The 14,486-nt window shown below is 44.8% G+C and overlaps 1 protein-coding gene across 1 annotated transcript; it reads right to left on the reverse strand.

Annotated features, from left to right (window-relative positions):
- Nucleotides 1-2,035: 2,035 nt before the first annotated feature.
- On the reverse strand, nucleotides 2,036-14,210 carry ARL6IP1 (ARL6 interacting reticulophagy regulator 1). Its single transcript, XM_090024765.1, has 6 exons — nucleotides 14,059-14,210; nucleotides 11,517-11,650; nucleotides 9,499-9,618; nucleotides 7,378-7,495; nucleotides 6,632-6,716; nucleotides 2,036-5,217 (listed from the first exon to the last, which is right to left on the reverse strand). The coding sequence occupies exons 1-6, from the start codon at nucleotides 14,092-14,094 to the stop codon at nucleotides 5,099-5,101; spliced, it is 612 nt and encodes a 203-aa protein (XP_089880891.1). The 5' UTR covers nucleotides 14,095-14,210; the 3' UTR covers nucleotides 2,036-5,098.
- Between the last annotated feature and the right edge of the window lie 276 nt (nucleotides 14,211-14,486).

Raw genomic sequence — 14,486 nt, forward strand, 5'->3', positions numbered from 1 at the left:
AAGGCTTTTTTTGAAGTCAAGATATACATCAAATCTCTTCTCCCTTGTCCAGGTGACAGGTCACCTGGTCATAGAAGGAAATGAGATAGCCAGCACAGGTTTGTTGTGTGTTGGTCAAACAAGACCTCTCTCTTAGGATGATGGCCTTGGCCAGTCCATTAAGGATGGCCTCTTTAATAAACTTTTCTAAGATCTTCCCTGGGATAGAATCATAGAAGTAGGAGTTGGGCACTACACCAGAGCATCAGGAGTTTTCAAAGATCCATGCCAGGGGCTGGCCAATGACGCTCACCAGCTCCTTGAGTACCCTGGGGTGTAGATTGTCAGGGCCGGCTGACTTGGAACATCTTGAGAAGCTGGCTACCTTCTTCTCAAGGTCAGCATTTATGGAAGGCAGGGGGATCTCCCCCACCCGGACCACCCTGTCCTGTAGCTGGCATGGGTGTCCCATGGGACTGATGAAAGACCAACAGAGTACTCATTTAATGTGTTGACTTTTTCCTGGGTGTCAGTTGCCTCATTTGATTCAGCAGGGGTCCAATGTTGCCCTTGCTTTTCTTCCAGCTCCCCACATATCTGAAAGAGTTTTTATTGTCCTTGATGCTTGAAGGTAGTTGGAGTTCAGTTGCAGCCTTGGCTTTCCTGGTTTGCTCCCTGCAGGACCAGACCAGCGCAGAATAATCCTCCTTGGAGATGAATCCCATCCTCCATCCTTTGTAGGCTTTTCTTTTTAGCCCTATGTCTGCTAGGTCCCTAGAGAGCCAGGGTGGCTGCTGTGCCCTCTTGCTGCCTTTCCTTTGAGATGGAATAGATTTAGCTTATGCACTGAGGATCACTCCCTTGAGGAGCAACCACCCTTCTTGAACTACCCTCTCCCTGGGGGCATGGTCCCTAGGGCCTCACTGACAAGCCTTCTGAGCTTGTCAGTCAGCTTTTCTGAAGTCAAGGACTTCTGTGTTGCTGACTGACTTGCCAGCTTTATGGCAGATGGTGCACAGGCCTACCAACTAGTCTTCACACCCAAGAAATGTACAAAGAAATGTAGTAATAGAATTTAATACAAAACACTTGGAAGGAACTGATCACCATGTTAAAACAAAAAAATCTTAACCACTTTGTCATTCAGTTAGTATATTTGAAGCACAGTAATGCAATTGTTAGCTTGGGGAAAACAAACAAGTTTCTTTTAGCAACCAGCAGCTTTATCTTGACATTTCAGTCAAGGAGATGTCTTACTAAAACTGGGAGCCCAGCTACACCTGAAGAAACAAGTACAAATAACTACCTTATACAGGCAAAAAAGCCAGAGGTCCAGAATTAAGGGCAAATATTTTTTCTCTCTTCAGTTTAGTTTCCCAAAAGTAATACATTCTAATTTTTACTGTTTTGAAGATAGACTTCATGCTTTAACTCAATTTTTTGTTCATATTAAGGCTACACATATTTCATTGTGAAGCAAACTGCATCATGCAAGGCTTTATTTTTAATAATGAAGGTGAAGCTTGCATTCTGCAACCCTTCCGTGAAATTTGAGAAGTGACTCAGCAGTTCAGCCAATCATGACTAAACATTGTTCTAAAATCTAAACAGACACAAAGGGCTGTAGTCCTTTATCAACTCATGAACTATCACAGGACTTCATAGATCTACTATGCAGAATTACCAATATGAAGTAAAATCCTGGCTCTTTCAAGTCAAGACTTGTACTGCTCCCAGCAACACTGGATTTCAGCTACAAAAGTAGATCCTGAAAGAATATGTATGCGTATTCTTATAAAATATACTAACAAACAACCAACTAAATTTGAGTGGTCAGTGAGGAAAATGATTCAATCCTACATGAAAACTGATAAAAAGGTATTAAGTGAACTAACCAGAAACACTTTTGTAAATTTCAGAAACCACAGTTTACTTCTGGTTGTTTTATGCAACATTCCCTAAAGTTTATTTGCACTCAAAACCTAGGGAGGAAAAAAAAAAGACCGATATTAAAACAGAAGAGAAACAAGAACTGTAAAATAAACTCAAGGCAGAGCAGGGTAAGAATACTTTATTTAGCTATATGGTGTGGAATTGTAACAGTAGAATCTGGAATGTGGAATTTTTTTTTGGAGGTGGTTACTCATTTGCAAGGCATAACATTTTTACCTCAACTCAAGTCTCCCCAACACCATGAACACAGTTAGCTTATACCATACACTAGTATTCAAAAAGGACCAATGGTTTGGTAGGAGTACTATACCACTTTTAAGTGGTGCCACACTCCTTCCTTACACAACCACCACCTTGGATGACACAAGGGAAACATCCACCAAAAAAACCCCAAACAAACAAACAGAGACACAAAGAAAAAAAACAAAAAACAAAACACATACACCACCCACAAACATACATATCCTTTAAGTCACTTCACTATCTCATGGCCATGGGCTAGGGGGTTTGTTAGGCAGGGTTCAGTGGGAGGTGGTGATATACGTCTTTTCCAAAGCTGTGCTAGAAGAGCAGTGGTTTTCAATTCTTTGTTTCTAGACTCCTAAAAAATTTTCAAATGGGAGGGACCCCGTTGAATTGTAAGTATGAGTATTCACATACTTTTGATTGAAGTCATCTTTCGTGAACTCCTTAGACAGTCTGCAGATTCCCAGAGGTTGAAAACCACGGCCACAGAGTATTTAAACACAGCTCTGCTACTTGACAAGTTTGGACTCAGAATGATTGCTGCTTCTATTACAAGGTTTCCTCCAGAGAACAAGTCTACACATGCATTTACTCTAGCTTAAAATTTGCTGTGCAGTAAGTAGAAATAGGCCAGCATCTGCATATGCAGGTTTTAAAAAAAAAAAAACAAAAGCGCATTAACACTGCATGTACCGATTTGGGAATAAAGTCTGTCCACACAGCGTTACTGCGCAGAAAGGCATCTACATGTGCATTACTGCGCGGTAACTAATTGCGTGTAGCGTTTGATACCTGCATCATGCAGGTATCAAATTTATGCTCAAATCAACATAAGTTGTTAGATTTACTGCATAGTAATTTTGGTTACTGCATAGTAAATGTGCACTTGTAGATGTGCCCAGAGTTACCCCTGCGGAGAGTTTTGCAAAAGACCTTTAAAAATCTGGTTATCAGCACAATTTTCAGATTAGGCAATTGAAAGCTCAAACCACCCCAAACTCTTGTTGTGTAGAGCAGGGGTGCTCAATCCCTGGCCCACAGGCCAGACCCACCCTGCAGCATTGTGTCATCTGGCCTGTGGGGCTCCCTATGAGTCCAGAAATGTGGTGGTGGGGGAAATGGTACCATGCTTCTGGACCCATAGGGAGTTCCAGGACCTTGCACACTGAATGGGATGCCCAATTCCAGTACATGGGAGGAGGGAGGGAGTGGTGCCAGGCCCCAGGGCCAGATCCAGCTGGTGGATGAACCTCATGCCATTCGTCTGTCCTGCAGGGCCAAGAGGTTGAGTACTACTGGTCTACAGAATTTAATTTTAAGAATGTTTTCTTCACAGTCACATCTTCCAAGAAAAACCACTGTATTTTGCTTATCTTAGGATTTAGCAACAGTCCTAATATTGCAAACTTTGAAAAATTAGCAAGTTTCAGTATTGCAGCAATTCATTTCTTCTGTAGTTTCTAACATTGTAGCAACAGGACACATACTGATTTGTCATCTTCATAAGCCCCCTCTTGACAAATTATTCACAAGTCCCATAAACTGGCCAGGATCAACTTCATCAGCAGCTACTTGAAGTCAAACAATTCCAACCTCTACTGTGGAGTAAACTAGACAGTAAGAGCCCCTGCTCACATGCTCTTTGGCATAGCCATTATTTCTGTTAGATAAGTACTCCTTTTCAAGAGAAGGACGCACCATTTTCTCAAGCTTCTATTAGCATAAAAATCAGTAGTTTTATGGAAGACAGCCTCTTGTTTAAGAAACTATGTACTAATGACCTGACATAATAGCTCTGTGCACCAAAACTATCTGTGACACTCAGGCATTATTCTTGCCCCCAGCCTAGCAAAGACCAAACAGCAGGAATATTAGAGAGATAATCTTCAAAAAACATGAAGTCTATATTTATCTGTTTTACAATTAACACAGACATGGAAGAAAAAAAAAAAAAACAAACTTATTTTAAAACAAAAACTCAACTTTTAAAACACCATTATGCTTTAATACACATCAGCTTTTTGCTTTTCTGAAAAGAAAAAGCAGTTTTTAGAAGGAGGTTATCATTAAAGCACAAGTAATTTAGGAGACAGGCATATTTACAAGACAAACAAATCTGATACCTTCAAAGTGATTCTGTGTCTAGAAAAACATTGGTAAAACCAGATATGGTTCCACAACTACAGCAGTTTTCAGAACAACTGACTTAAGAGTGTACCCCCAACTCAGCCGCTACAGTGTCAGTGCAATGATTGAATGTTATACAGCTAATGACTAAGCTCAAATTTAAGTCTTCTGGAGCCCAATTTGGCAGAAATAATCTAGGTCTATGCAACTAAGCTGAACAGAAATTAAGTACAAAAACTTTAGCAAGGCCATGGAATCATCTTCAGCTCATGTCTGTGAAAAACAGCCACAGAAAGACCTGAACAGGAATGAAGAAAGTTAATTGTTCTCTTTTCACCACAATTAGTAGTAACAAAGTCTCCACACCAACAGAATCAGTTCTTTAAGTACATACTTAAACACTACTTGCTATGCCAGCAGGTCAAAACTAACTTCTTTATAAAGATGCTACTTGTAATACAATACTGCCATTTCTTGTTTTTCTTCAGTATCTGATAGAGGGACGTCTTACTTGGTGTAGATGTTGAGTAAGTTCAGTGCAGCTCCCCAAGTATAAGATGGCCATTTCCCCCGATACGATCATTAGGAGACTACAGGTGATGTGTGATCAACAGTGCAGGAGTGAGACAAACCCATAGATGTTGCAAGAATGATATTTCTGCTGAACAGGGAGCCAATTTTAAATTTAAGCCAATAAGCAGAACAACTTATTCTAATATATCTGAAATATACATAAGCATTCTAGAAGCTGTTCCCCAGGAGACCTTATGCTGTAGAAATAGCAAGCAAGGCTTCATTCGTTTTTCTTTTCCTTTTGCTTGAGAAGTTTGTTTATCTCCCTTTTTGCCATTCCAACATACTTTGTAATGATTCCATGTTGGTTTAATCCAGGAAACAGCAACAACACACTCACTAGGAAAAAAAAAGGGCTCAAGTTATTTAACAGCATTCTTTTAAAGCTCCCTTCACTTTGCATCACCAAGCTCTCATTAAACCCTAGTAACCACACTTTATATTGGCCCCCTCCCCACCCTTTTTTGTGGAAGCTTTCCAGTGAAGTGATCAAAGAGTTAGGTCCTGTTATAGGCTGTGTGACCATATGTCCTGGTTTGGCCAGGACAGCCCCAGACTTCACAGGCTGTCCCAGCCAGATGGTGAGAATTGAAACTGAAGTCCTGGATTGGTGCTACCCTGCCAGCACATGCTCAGTCTGGCTCCTCTTAAGCAGGCTGGAGTCAGGGGGCTGGGCTGGGCTAAGGAATGCTTCTCCTGCCTAGAGCAGGACAGGCTGGGGGAGGGAGCCAGGGCCAGGATTTGCACATCCATGTGGGCAAGCAAGGATGGTGAAGCAATGCTGAGCAGGACAGCACAGAGGCCCATAGCCACGCTTTATCTCCAGTACGCAGAGGCTGAACCTAATTGGGAACAGCCCCTGTGCAGCTCCACCAGCCCATACTGTGCAGCCACACAGCACCTCTTCCCCTGCTACCAGCAGCCTCATGCCCCACTGCTGCAGCTGTTGCCAAGGCCCAGGCTGCACATAGCACCCCTGGGCAGCTGCTAGCAGTGGGGGCAGGGGGTGCCACTCCATTGGGTCCAGCCTCTGTATGCATAGGATGAAGCCCAGCCACAGGCCTCCCACTATCCCATCTGGCCTTGCTCTGCCATCAAGGATCCTGGAAGCCATTGGGTCATAACAATATCTGTGTAATTACATGCATCTGTACAGGAAGGGCAATGCAGAGGCATGGTGAATACATGGTAGGACCCATCCTGGAATTACTTACCCCATCCTGAATTTCCCTAAAATTACAGTCATCCTAATTATAGAACAATAAGTTGTTTAAGAGGTGGAGAAAAGTTTCCCACTAGAACAGCAGTTTTCAAACTTTAAGCTGAAACCCCTCCCTCCCCACTTCCCTTCAATTTTCAATTTTGTTTGCCCCCACCCCAGAGCAGCAGCACAGCCAGGCACAGGGTGCCCTATCCCTCATCCTAGCAGCCACTGCAGCGCAGCTCAGCTCAGTCCGCCCACCACATCTCCAGCACCTCCTGCCTCAGCCCTGCTGTAGCTCTAGGCCACATGCCTCATGCACCAAACTCCTGGAGGTGTAGCCACCTGCCCAGGGTTCCCCATTCCCACATCCCTCCGCCAGGCTGCAGAGGCACCAGCTTCTTGAAAACTTCTTCCCTGCATTGCACTGCACATCCCCCAATGTTTCTCCACATACCCCTGCAGGAGGGTGTGCTCCATGGTTTAGTGCAGTGGTTCTCAAACTGTTTTCACACAATGCTTTCTTGCAACTATATTGCAAGATATACTTACCAACAAGGTAGGTGAGGAAGAGATTGTGAACTTGCTGCCCTATCCAAGCAACTACAGCAAGAGAACAAAGCATAGTCATGAAGTACTACAAATGAGAGAGAAAGAGAAAATAAAAATAAGATTACCAAGAGCTTGGTTGGAAGTCCTCAAGCAGCCCACCTGATTCAGTAAAAATTAATTCAAGTTTAAAAAAAGAAAAAAAGTGTTTGACATGCCCACTACTTACACCTTTAAACAAGCTACATTTCAGGTGGACAAACTGAAAAGGCCTTTTGATTTAAAAAAAAAATCGGTAATCTGACTGTTTCTCTTTATGTCAGCTGTCCCATTTCTCTCTGGACGTATTTTACGAAAGCACCCCAATATTAATTTTAGTTAACATAATATTTATGAGAACTGAGCGGTGCAAGGCTTTTAGCCAAAACTGTTTAAGCTAGAATTTCAGAAATGCACCTACACCACACCTTAAGGGGTCTACATAATAGAGTATTTCCCAAAAGCAGCATCTGCCTTAAGGTTGACTCAGTCTGGGTTTCCAGGTTGTTTTCCTTACATTTACAAAATTTCACATTAAAGAGATGGCTACCGATTTAGAAATTGTTCAAACCTTAAGTGGCAAGGTACACAAATCACATGCATTATAAGTTGCAAATCACAGTGGTCACACTAAAGCAGGATGCCATTTTATGCCTTAAGATATAAAGTTCAATTGATTTTGCTCAACTGAGGAGACCGACACACACTACCATTTTAGGCTTTTCTTCCTTTAGCACGAAGAGCCGTTTCCACCAGCCAACAACTCTGCGACGTGTTTTTACCAAGTTGCTGCAAATTTCATGGAATCTTTGCTGCTGTTCAGTGGTCCTTCGTAGAGGGGATTGGAGGAAAAAGGAAAAAAAGGAATGTTTGAAGTGTTCTATAATGTACCAAACATCCTAGGTTTGGATTTTCAAAAATCATTTAAAATTTCACTGCTTTTTCAGCAAAGACAAAACAGCCAATATTTTGTTGCTGTTGTAAAGTGACCTACAAGTAAGTGGCATCTTAGTTTTGTGTTGCCTATGAAGTACTATGTTTGATCGACTTCATACTTGCCCCTAAGAGAAGTGAAGAACTTGAAGTCAGCATATAAATGTTTGTAAATAAGTCTATTTAAATAGCATATATCACTACATAAATATGTACACGACTACCTGAAAATAGTTATCCAAGTCAGACTACATTAACAATACTCCGGCCTAGAATTTTTACTTAGCTTGTATAAGCTGTTACCTGACACTGAGCACCAAGAGGAACCCATGTTAGTGTCTGTCTTTTTTTTTTTTTTTTTAAATTCAAATTTAATCCCTTCTTATCGATTCACAGATGTAGGGTCAGAAGGGACCTTGTAGATCTTCTAGTCCGACCCCCTGGGCAGGAGAGAAAACTGGGTTCAAAATGACACCAGCTAGGTAAACATCATGCCTCCTCTTAAAGAACCCCAAGGTAGGAACCAGCACCACTTCCCTTAGAAGTTAATTCCAGATCCTACTCGCCCTGACTGAAGTAGTGCTTTCTAGTGTCTCATCTAAACCTACTCTAACAACTTAAGGCCGCTTTCCTTGTTACCCTCAGAGGAACAAGGTCTCTCCCAATCCCCACTGGTCCCTCCTAGTAAGTTTATAGACAGCCAGCAGGCCCTCCCTCAACCTTCTCTTGTGAAGGCTGAACAGGTTCAGGTCAGTAGCCTCCACTCATACGGCCTGCCTTGCTGCCCCCTGATCATATGAGTGGCCTTCCTCTGGACCCTATGGATGCTGTTCACATCCTTCCTGAAGTGTGACGCCCAGAACTGGACGCAGTACTCCAGCTGCAGCCTGACCAGTGTCGCATAGAGGGGGAGGATCACCTCCTTGGCCCTGCCTGTGATGCATCTGTGGATGCACAACAAGGTATGGTTAGTCTTACTGACAGTGCCCTCATATTGTCAGCCCACGTTCATCTTGGAGTCAATAATGACTCCGAGATCTCTTTCTGCAACTGTGCTTTCGATGAAGTTCTCTAGCCTATAGGTATGCTGCTGGTTCCTACTGCCTAAGTGCAGCACCCTGCACTTGTCAGTATTGAACCCTATCCCATTTTCATTTGCCCACCCCTGTAACCTGTCCGGGTCCCACGGTAATCTGTTCTTCCCTTCTAGCATGCCCACCTCACCCCAAATCTTGGTGTTGTCTGCATATTTAAACAGGGTGTTTTTTACCCCATTGTCCAAGTCACTAATAAAGAAGCTGAACAGTGTGGGCCCACTGCCCGAGCCCTGGGGGACCCCACTGCCCACTTCCCTCCAGGTCTAATATAACCAGTCCACCACCACTGAGTATAACCCCTCAGCCAATTTGCAATCCATCTGACTGCATAGACATCAATGCCACACAGTCGCCTAGCTTTCCCCCCCCCCCCCCCCACCATATTTCTGTTCTAGATCCCTGTGTATCTAAGTCTTCACTAGATATCATTCCCACCTAAAAATCTAACTCTTACTACTGTCTGGTAAGGCCCAAAACACTAGGTTTAAGAGACTACAATGGCAATTCCTTGAAGTACATTACAGCAACTTGGACCAAATCCTAAAAGCTTCTTTAGCTTAAGAGACAGGGAGCATGAAAACTATAGCTGCAACAACATACATTCTCTGTGCTCTGAAGAGGCATGTTGGATTCCTTAATAGATCCACTAGTCTATTTTTGGAAGGCTTTAGTAAGTTTTTGACTCCAACCTTCATATCCTTTAGACCATTAACCTAATATTCACCACCATGTTCCTCATTTGATATTTAGTTTTTAGAAAAGAAATCCGACAATTTTTTTGCTAATTTTGCCTTTACATACCATTTGTTAGAGCCAAAAATTCTGGGAGCAAGAGCAGGAACAAGATAGTCAGCCAGACAGAGGAACATGACAAAACAAGAGACGCCTGAAAGAACAGATGGATCCAAGTAGTAGATCATCCTGTAAAAAACAAACACAAAACCCAAATACAGCATGACTGCTGGGCTGCAGCTTTCTGGAAAAACTTATACTTCCCACTGATACATTGGTGCATATTGTAATGTCAATTTTCCTCTTATCACTGCCAGTATCAGCAATCAGCTTTTTTTGGCTGATGAGGTGGGTAATGTTACCAACAAGTGCCGCCTGCATAGGTGGGAAGTGAGACATGGGGAGTCAGATTGTGGCTCCCAGTGAGCGAGTAGGGCTGGGCAGGTGCTGCCCAGGTGGGGCAGGGAGGGGCACAGGACAGAGGTGTGGGCAGCTTGTTGGGGAAGGGGGGGCCACTCCTGCTGCCACATGCACCCCAATAGAAGCATGAAGGCATGTGCTCCCCAGATGTGTGCTGGGTGAGGGAGGGCTGCCTGCTGCAAGCTTGGGGCCCAAGGGCTGTGCTGGCCTCTTCCCAGGGTGGGCAGTAGTGCTGGGAAAGGGGGCTGTGGTGAATTTTGGGATGGCCATAGCCTCCCCCCACCCACACCACCACCTGCCCCAAGCACAGCCCCGGCCCAGCCTCCCCACTGAGAAGATGCCAGAGCAGCCAGCCCACAGCAGGCAGCCCGCCCTCACCCCATTCACAGAACTGGGAGCACATGCCCCACCATTCCTCCAGAGTACAAGCAGCAGCAGGAGCCTCCCACGCTCCCGACAAGCTACCCACAGCTCCATCCTGCACCCTGCCCTGCCTGGGTACCACCTGCCTCTGCCCCACTCCCTCCCTCCATGTGGGGGCCTCGGCTTGTCCTCCCCCATGTCCCTTCCCCCCACCCCAAAACTCACTGGCTAGACACTGCTCTCCAAGCAGCTGGGCAGTGCCCATTGGCAGCTCTTCACTTCAGCACCTGGGTCAGTTGCTCCACTTGCCCTCCTCCCCCACCTTGCTAAAGCAGGGAACTTAAGGTGTCATTTTGTTTGGTTTTGCTCTACTACAACAGAGCAGCTTGCTATCACACACAACTCAGCAATCAAACTGAACTGGTACAATTTGGGATGGGTCAGTTCTTCTGTGCGGGGAGGAAGAGAGGTGGGCAAGACAATTTTTAGGACCTTCTTTCTGCATGCTTCCAGCTGACTTCAGACCTCAAGAACTATTTTGTGGAACATCCTGTTTAGATTTATAGACAAGTCCTTGTGAATGCTTCTTAAGAGAAGTTTGCAACATTTGTACCCCTAGGCTTCCACAACTACTCTACATCTGGAGAGAGCGAGAGAACACATGCACGCGCAAATCTGTTACTTCATGAACAGAATCCTGTCCACAAGGACAAACCCCTAACCAGCTTTATTTAGTCTCCAACTAAGGACAAAGACTAAGAGAATACAAGCATCATCATAAAAAGTTATATTCTCAATGCCACATACTGTAGGTTTCCTGGATAAGACACCTAAATTGTTAGTCTTATAGACTCAGCCTATAGAAGCAAGATTCCTCCAAGGCTTGAGACCAAACTGTCAGTGCTATCAAGCCAAATAGCAACACAGCTTAAATTAAGAACAAGAATATCAAATCTGACTAAAAAGCAAGAGATACAAAGGATGCACATGAAACAGACTGAAGTCAGAATGCAGTAAAGAGCTAGAGCAACAGCAAGTCATAAAGGACATTTTTAACAACCAAGGTCAAAAAGGATAAATAGAAAGATCAGTGAAACATGTAGTCACTGCTGCTCTCAGAGCAAAACATGTCATGTGCCCTCCTGCTATTACTGCTCTTATGAAAAAAAACCTTTAGACCTTACTGTCAATTTTAAGCAAGAGAGATCCTGGACAAAACACACACAAACAAAACTTTCCCAGGTAGTATTTTTAAAGGGAAAGCTAAAGTTGATTTTCTGGCAAAAATAATGCAGACTACTTACAGGAAAGCAAAGGTAACAGTACCCATTACTGCAAGTGGAAACCATACTTTTTCCCAACGAAGGATTTTGTCAGTTACTAAAATTACTTCTCCCCATCCTTGCAACTGCTCTTCCAAGCTGGCAGTCTCTGCAGCCTGCATAAAAAGACATTTAAAGTTGTCACTAATTAGCAAGTCACATGGGTACTTACAGATGAATTATTTACTACATGCACTAAATTTTTCATTAAGTATTTGTGCTTGCAAAGCCACACTGAAATAAATTATTCTTCTATAGGTACTGGACACAGTCAATCCTTTTCAGTTAAATGTTTTTCCACCAGTTTTTCCTCAGTCATGCAACTTGGCACTGTAGCCCTGTGGTTTTAATGAAGACAGTAAGGTTAAGATTTTCACAACAGATTATGTAGTAACAGGTCCTCCAAAGTAAGGGGTCTTTAGATCCCCTAAGCTATTTTGCATCCTAACCTGAAGCTCATCATTTCAGAAAAAGACAGGGAGGGAGGGAGGGAGGGAAGAAGACAACTTCTGTTTGGGAGGTTAACTAGTCTGTCAGTCTTCAAGACAAGATTCTCCAGAATGGAGAAAGCATTTGTAATGGAGTTCAAAAAGTGTCTTCAGTTTTTAGTTTTTTTTAAAAAAAGAGTTCAAGTCCCCCACCCTATCCAGTATTTAGTACATGTATTTCATGGCTTCCCACTATTTCGAGTTAGGTTTTTTGGTTTTTGTCTATTTGGAATTTTTTTAATAGTGGAAAATCAAAGGATTAAAAATACACACTTTCAAGAGTAGCACCCAAGAGTACTTGGGTACTTCATTTATTTATGCAATACTGTAAACTGAACAATTTCTGGCTTGCATTCTTTTAAATTATATGTATGAATGACAAAAGGTGATGTTAACTCAGAAATGGTCAAAATAGGAAAAAAAGGTAGTTTCACATCTGACTAGTCACACTGACTGAAATCCAATTTAAAAAAAAAATGCCTACACCAGCCTCTTTACAGTTGCCTCAGGTCGTATGTAATGCATTAAATATAGCCGATAAACTTGCTTTCCATGGGGAAAGTCCCTTTTTGTGATACCAACAATCTACTTTCCTAGGGAGAGGGAAGGTGGAAATAACTTAAAGCAAAAAACCCAAATAAGTCAGTGTAAAATCTGCATGAGTGAGGATCAAAATCTAGATGCAATTATCAGATCAGATATATATGCATGTCCTGCCCCACCTACCTTCCACATTAAAGGTAACTGTACCAACAATAAGCATATCTACTTCAAGCTTTCTGGAAATAGCCTCAATATCTGGGGTCACCAGCAATTGCTCAGAAAAGGGAACTCACGTTAAGTTACCCATCACACTTTAGCAGGACAAAGGTTAGAATAAAGCTGTCAGTGATAATAGCCTGACTTCTGCCAGCACACAAGGCAGATAGCAAGTGTATTTGTTCTCCCATCCAGACAGGCAAAGAACAGGTGCCAAGTCATCCTGTCCATCACCTCCTCAACCTTCATTCAAATGCTTGCCCCTCCCAAGCTTTCTCCTCTTCCATCAAGCCAGGCAATTTCAGCCACCTCCCCTCCCTAGCCCAGGTATTGTAACTATGCCGCATACGGCACCTCCCAGCTTCCAAGAGACCATTTCTAGCCGAGTCTCATTCTCATCTCCTCCTGCTTCTTCCTTCCCACTACACTTCTTCAAAGCTCCTTCTAGGAGCTTCTTTCAACTCTCAATACTATTCGAGTGCCTCACTTTTCAAAAACAAGGAACTAGAAGGGACCTTCTAAGTCATCAAGTCCAGTCTGAAACCACAGACAAAAAAATATCACTCCTTCTGTTCCTCAATGTCACTTTTCAGAGCTGCCCTCCCCCTTACTCCCACAATTATTTCTGCTACTACCTCTGACTCCCCAGCCCTCATTTTCAGTTCCTGCCTGAACCCCTGTTTAAAGCCATCTGCATATTCACCACTTTGTCCAGAGCAAGGCCTCTACACTCAGCTGTTTCAAGGCTTCCTGTCTCACTGAAGCAAAAGCATAAAAACCCTGGAGTGAGTGGAGATGCATTTTACAGACTAACAGAATCAGACATGCCACAGGCCTACGCCAGACGGGGCTGCAGTGTCAGCTGCTCTGCCCAGAGTCCAGACTAAGGAGAAAGCAGCCCGGCCCATCGGGGGAGAGAGAGAGCCTAGGGCAGGGGCCCAGCCAAGAGCCACGCGCTGGGAGTCAAAAGCCGAAAGGAGAAAGAGCAAAGCCCGATGTGGGGCAGGGAAGCAGCCGGACCCTGAGCCACAGGGGCCTCCCCGCTGCCTGGGGGAAGGCCAAGAGCGCACCAGGGCACTGGCCCAGGGGAGCCGAGCCAGGGGACAGCGAGGGCCGGACTCGGCGACCGGGCGCGGCCCGTTCCTGTAGCGCAGCCCGAGGCGGCGGCGCTGGGGCTGGGGCTGGGGTAGGGATAGGCCCCGCCCGGCTCGGGTGCATCAGCCTGAGGGCGAGGAGGACGGAGGCGGAAGCAGCCCCCGCCCGGCCCAGCCGCTCACCAGCTGGTTAGTGCTCTTGTTGTCTCCGTCCGCCATCTTGCGCGGATCCGCACGCTCCCGCCGTCCAACTACCCGAGCCTCCACAGCTAGCCGCTCGTCGCGTACTGCGTTTGGTCAGCGTTGCCGCCTTTTATGGACGCGACGTGGGGGCGGGGTCCGCTGAGGTCTGCGCACCGATTGGTCCACTCCAACAAACGGCCGGACCAATCCCAGAGCGTTCCTGTTTGAAAGCGGGCAGCTGCCAATCGGGGCGCGGCTCTTTTCTGTCTGCGCCTCTGCCTTGGGACGGTGTCAACGGCCAACGGTTTCGGTCCCGAGCGCGGGGGGCGGGGCTACGGCCTTGCTCCAGAGTGGCCCAGGCCCCGAGCTCCTCCCCCGCGGCACCTGCCCTGGCGTGTTTTCCTCGTCTGAACAAGGGATACCTAAAT

Source organism: Crocodylus siamensis, chromosome 12 (genome assembly GCF_052110815.1).
Source record: "Crocodylus siamensis isolate JL-2025a chromosome 12, ASM5211081v1, whole genome shotgun sequence".
NCBI classification, from domain to species: Eukaryota; Metazoa; Chordata; order Crocodylia; family Crocodylidae; genus Crocodylus; species Crocodylus siamensis.

Coding starts and splice junctions, on each gene's coding strand:
- ARL6IP1 (XM_090024765.1), bottom strand. CDS start 14,094: ATGGCGGACGGAGACAACAAGAGCACTAACCAGCTG. Junction 9,619..11,516: donor ACTGTTACCTTTGCTTTCCT/GTAAGTAGTCTG, acceptor TGTTTTTTACAG/GATGATCTACTACTTGGATC. Junction 7,496..9,498: donor ATTTTTGGCTCTAACAAATG/GTATGTAAAGGC, acceptor CCCTCTACGAAG/GACCACTGAACAGCAGCAAA.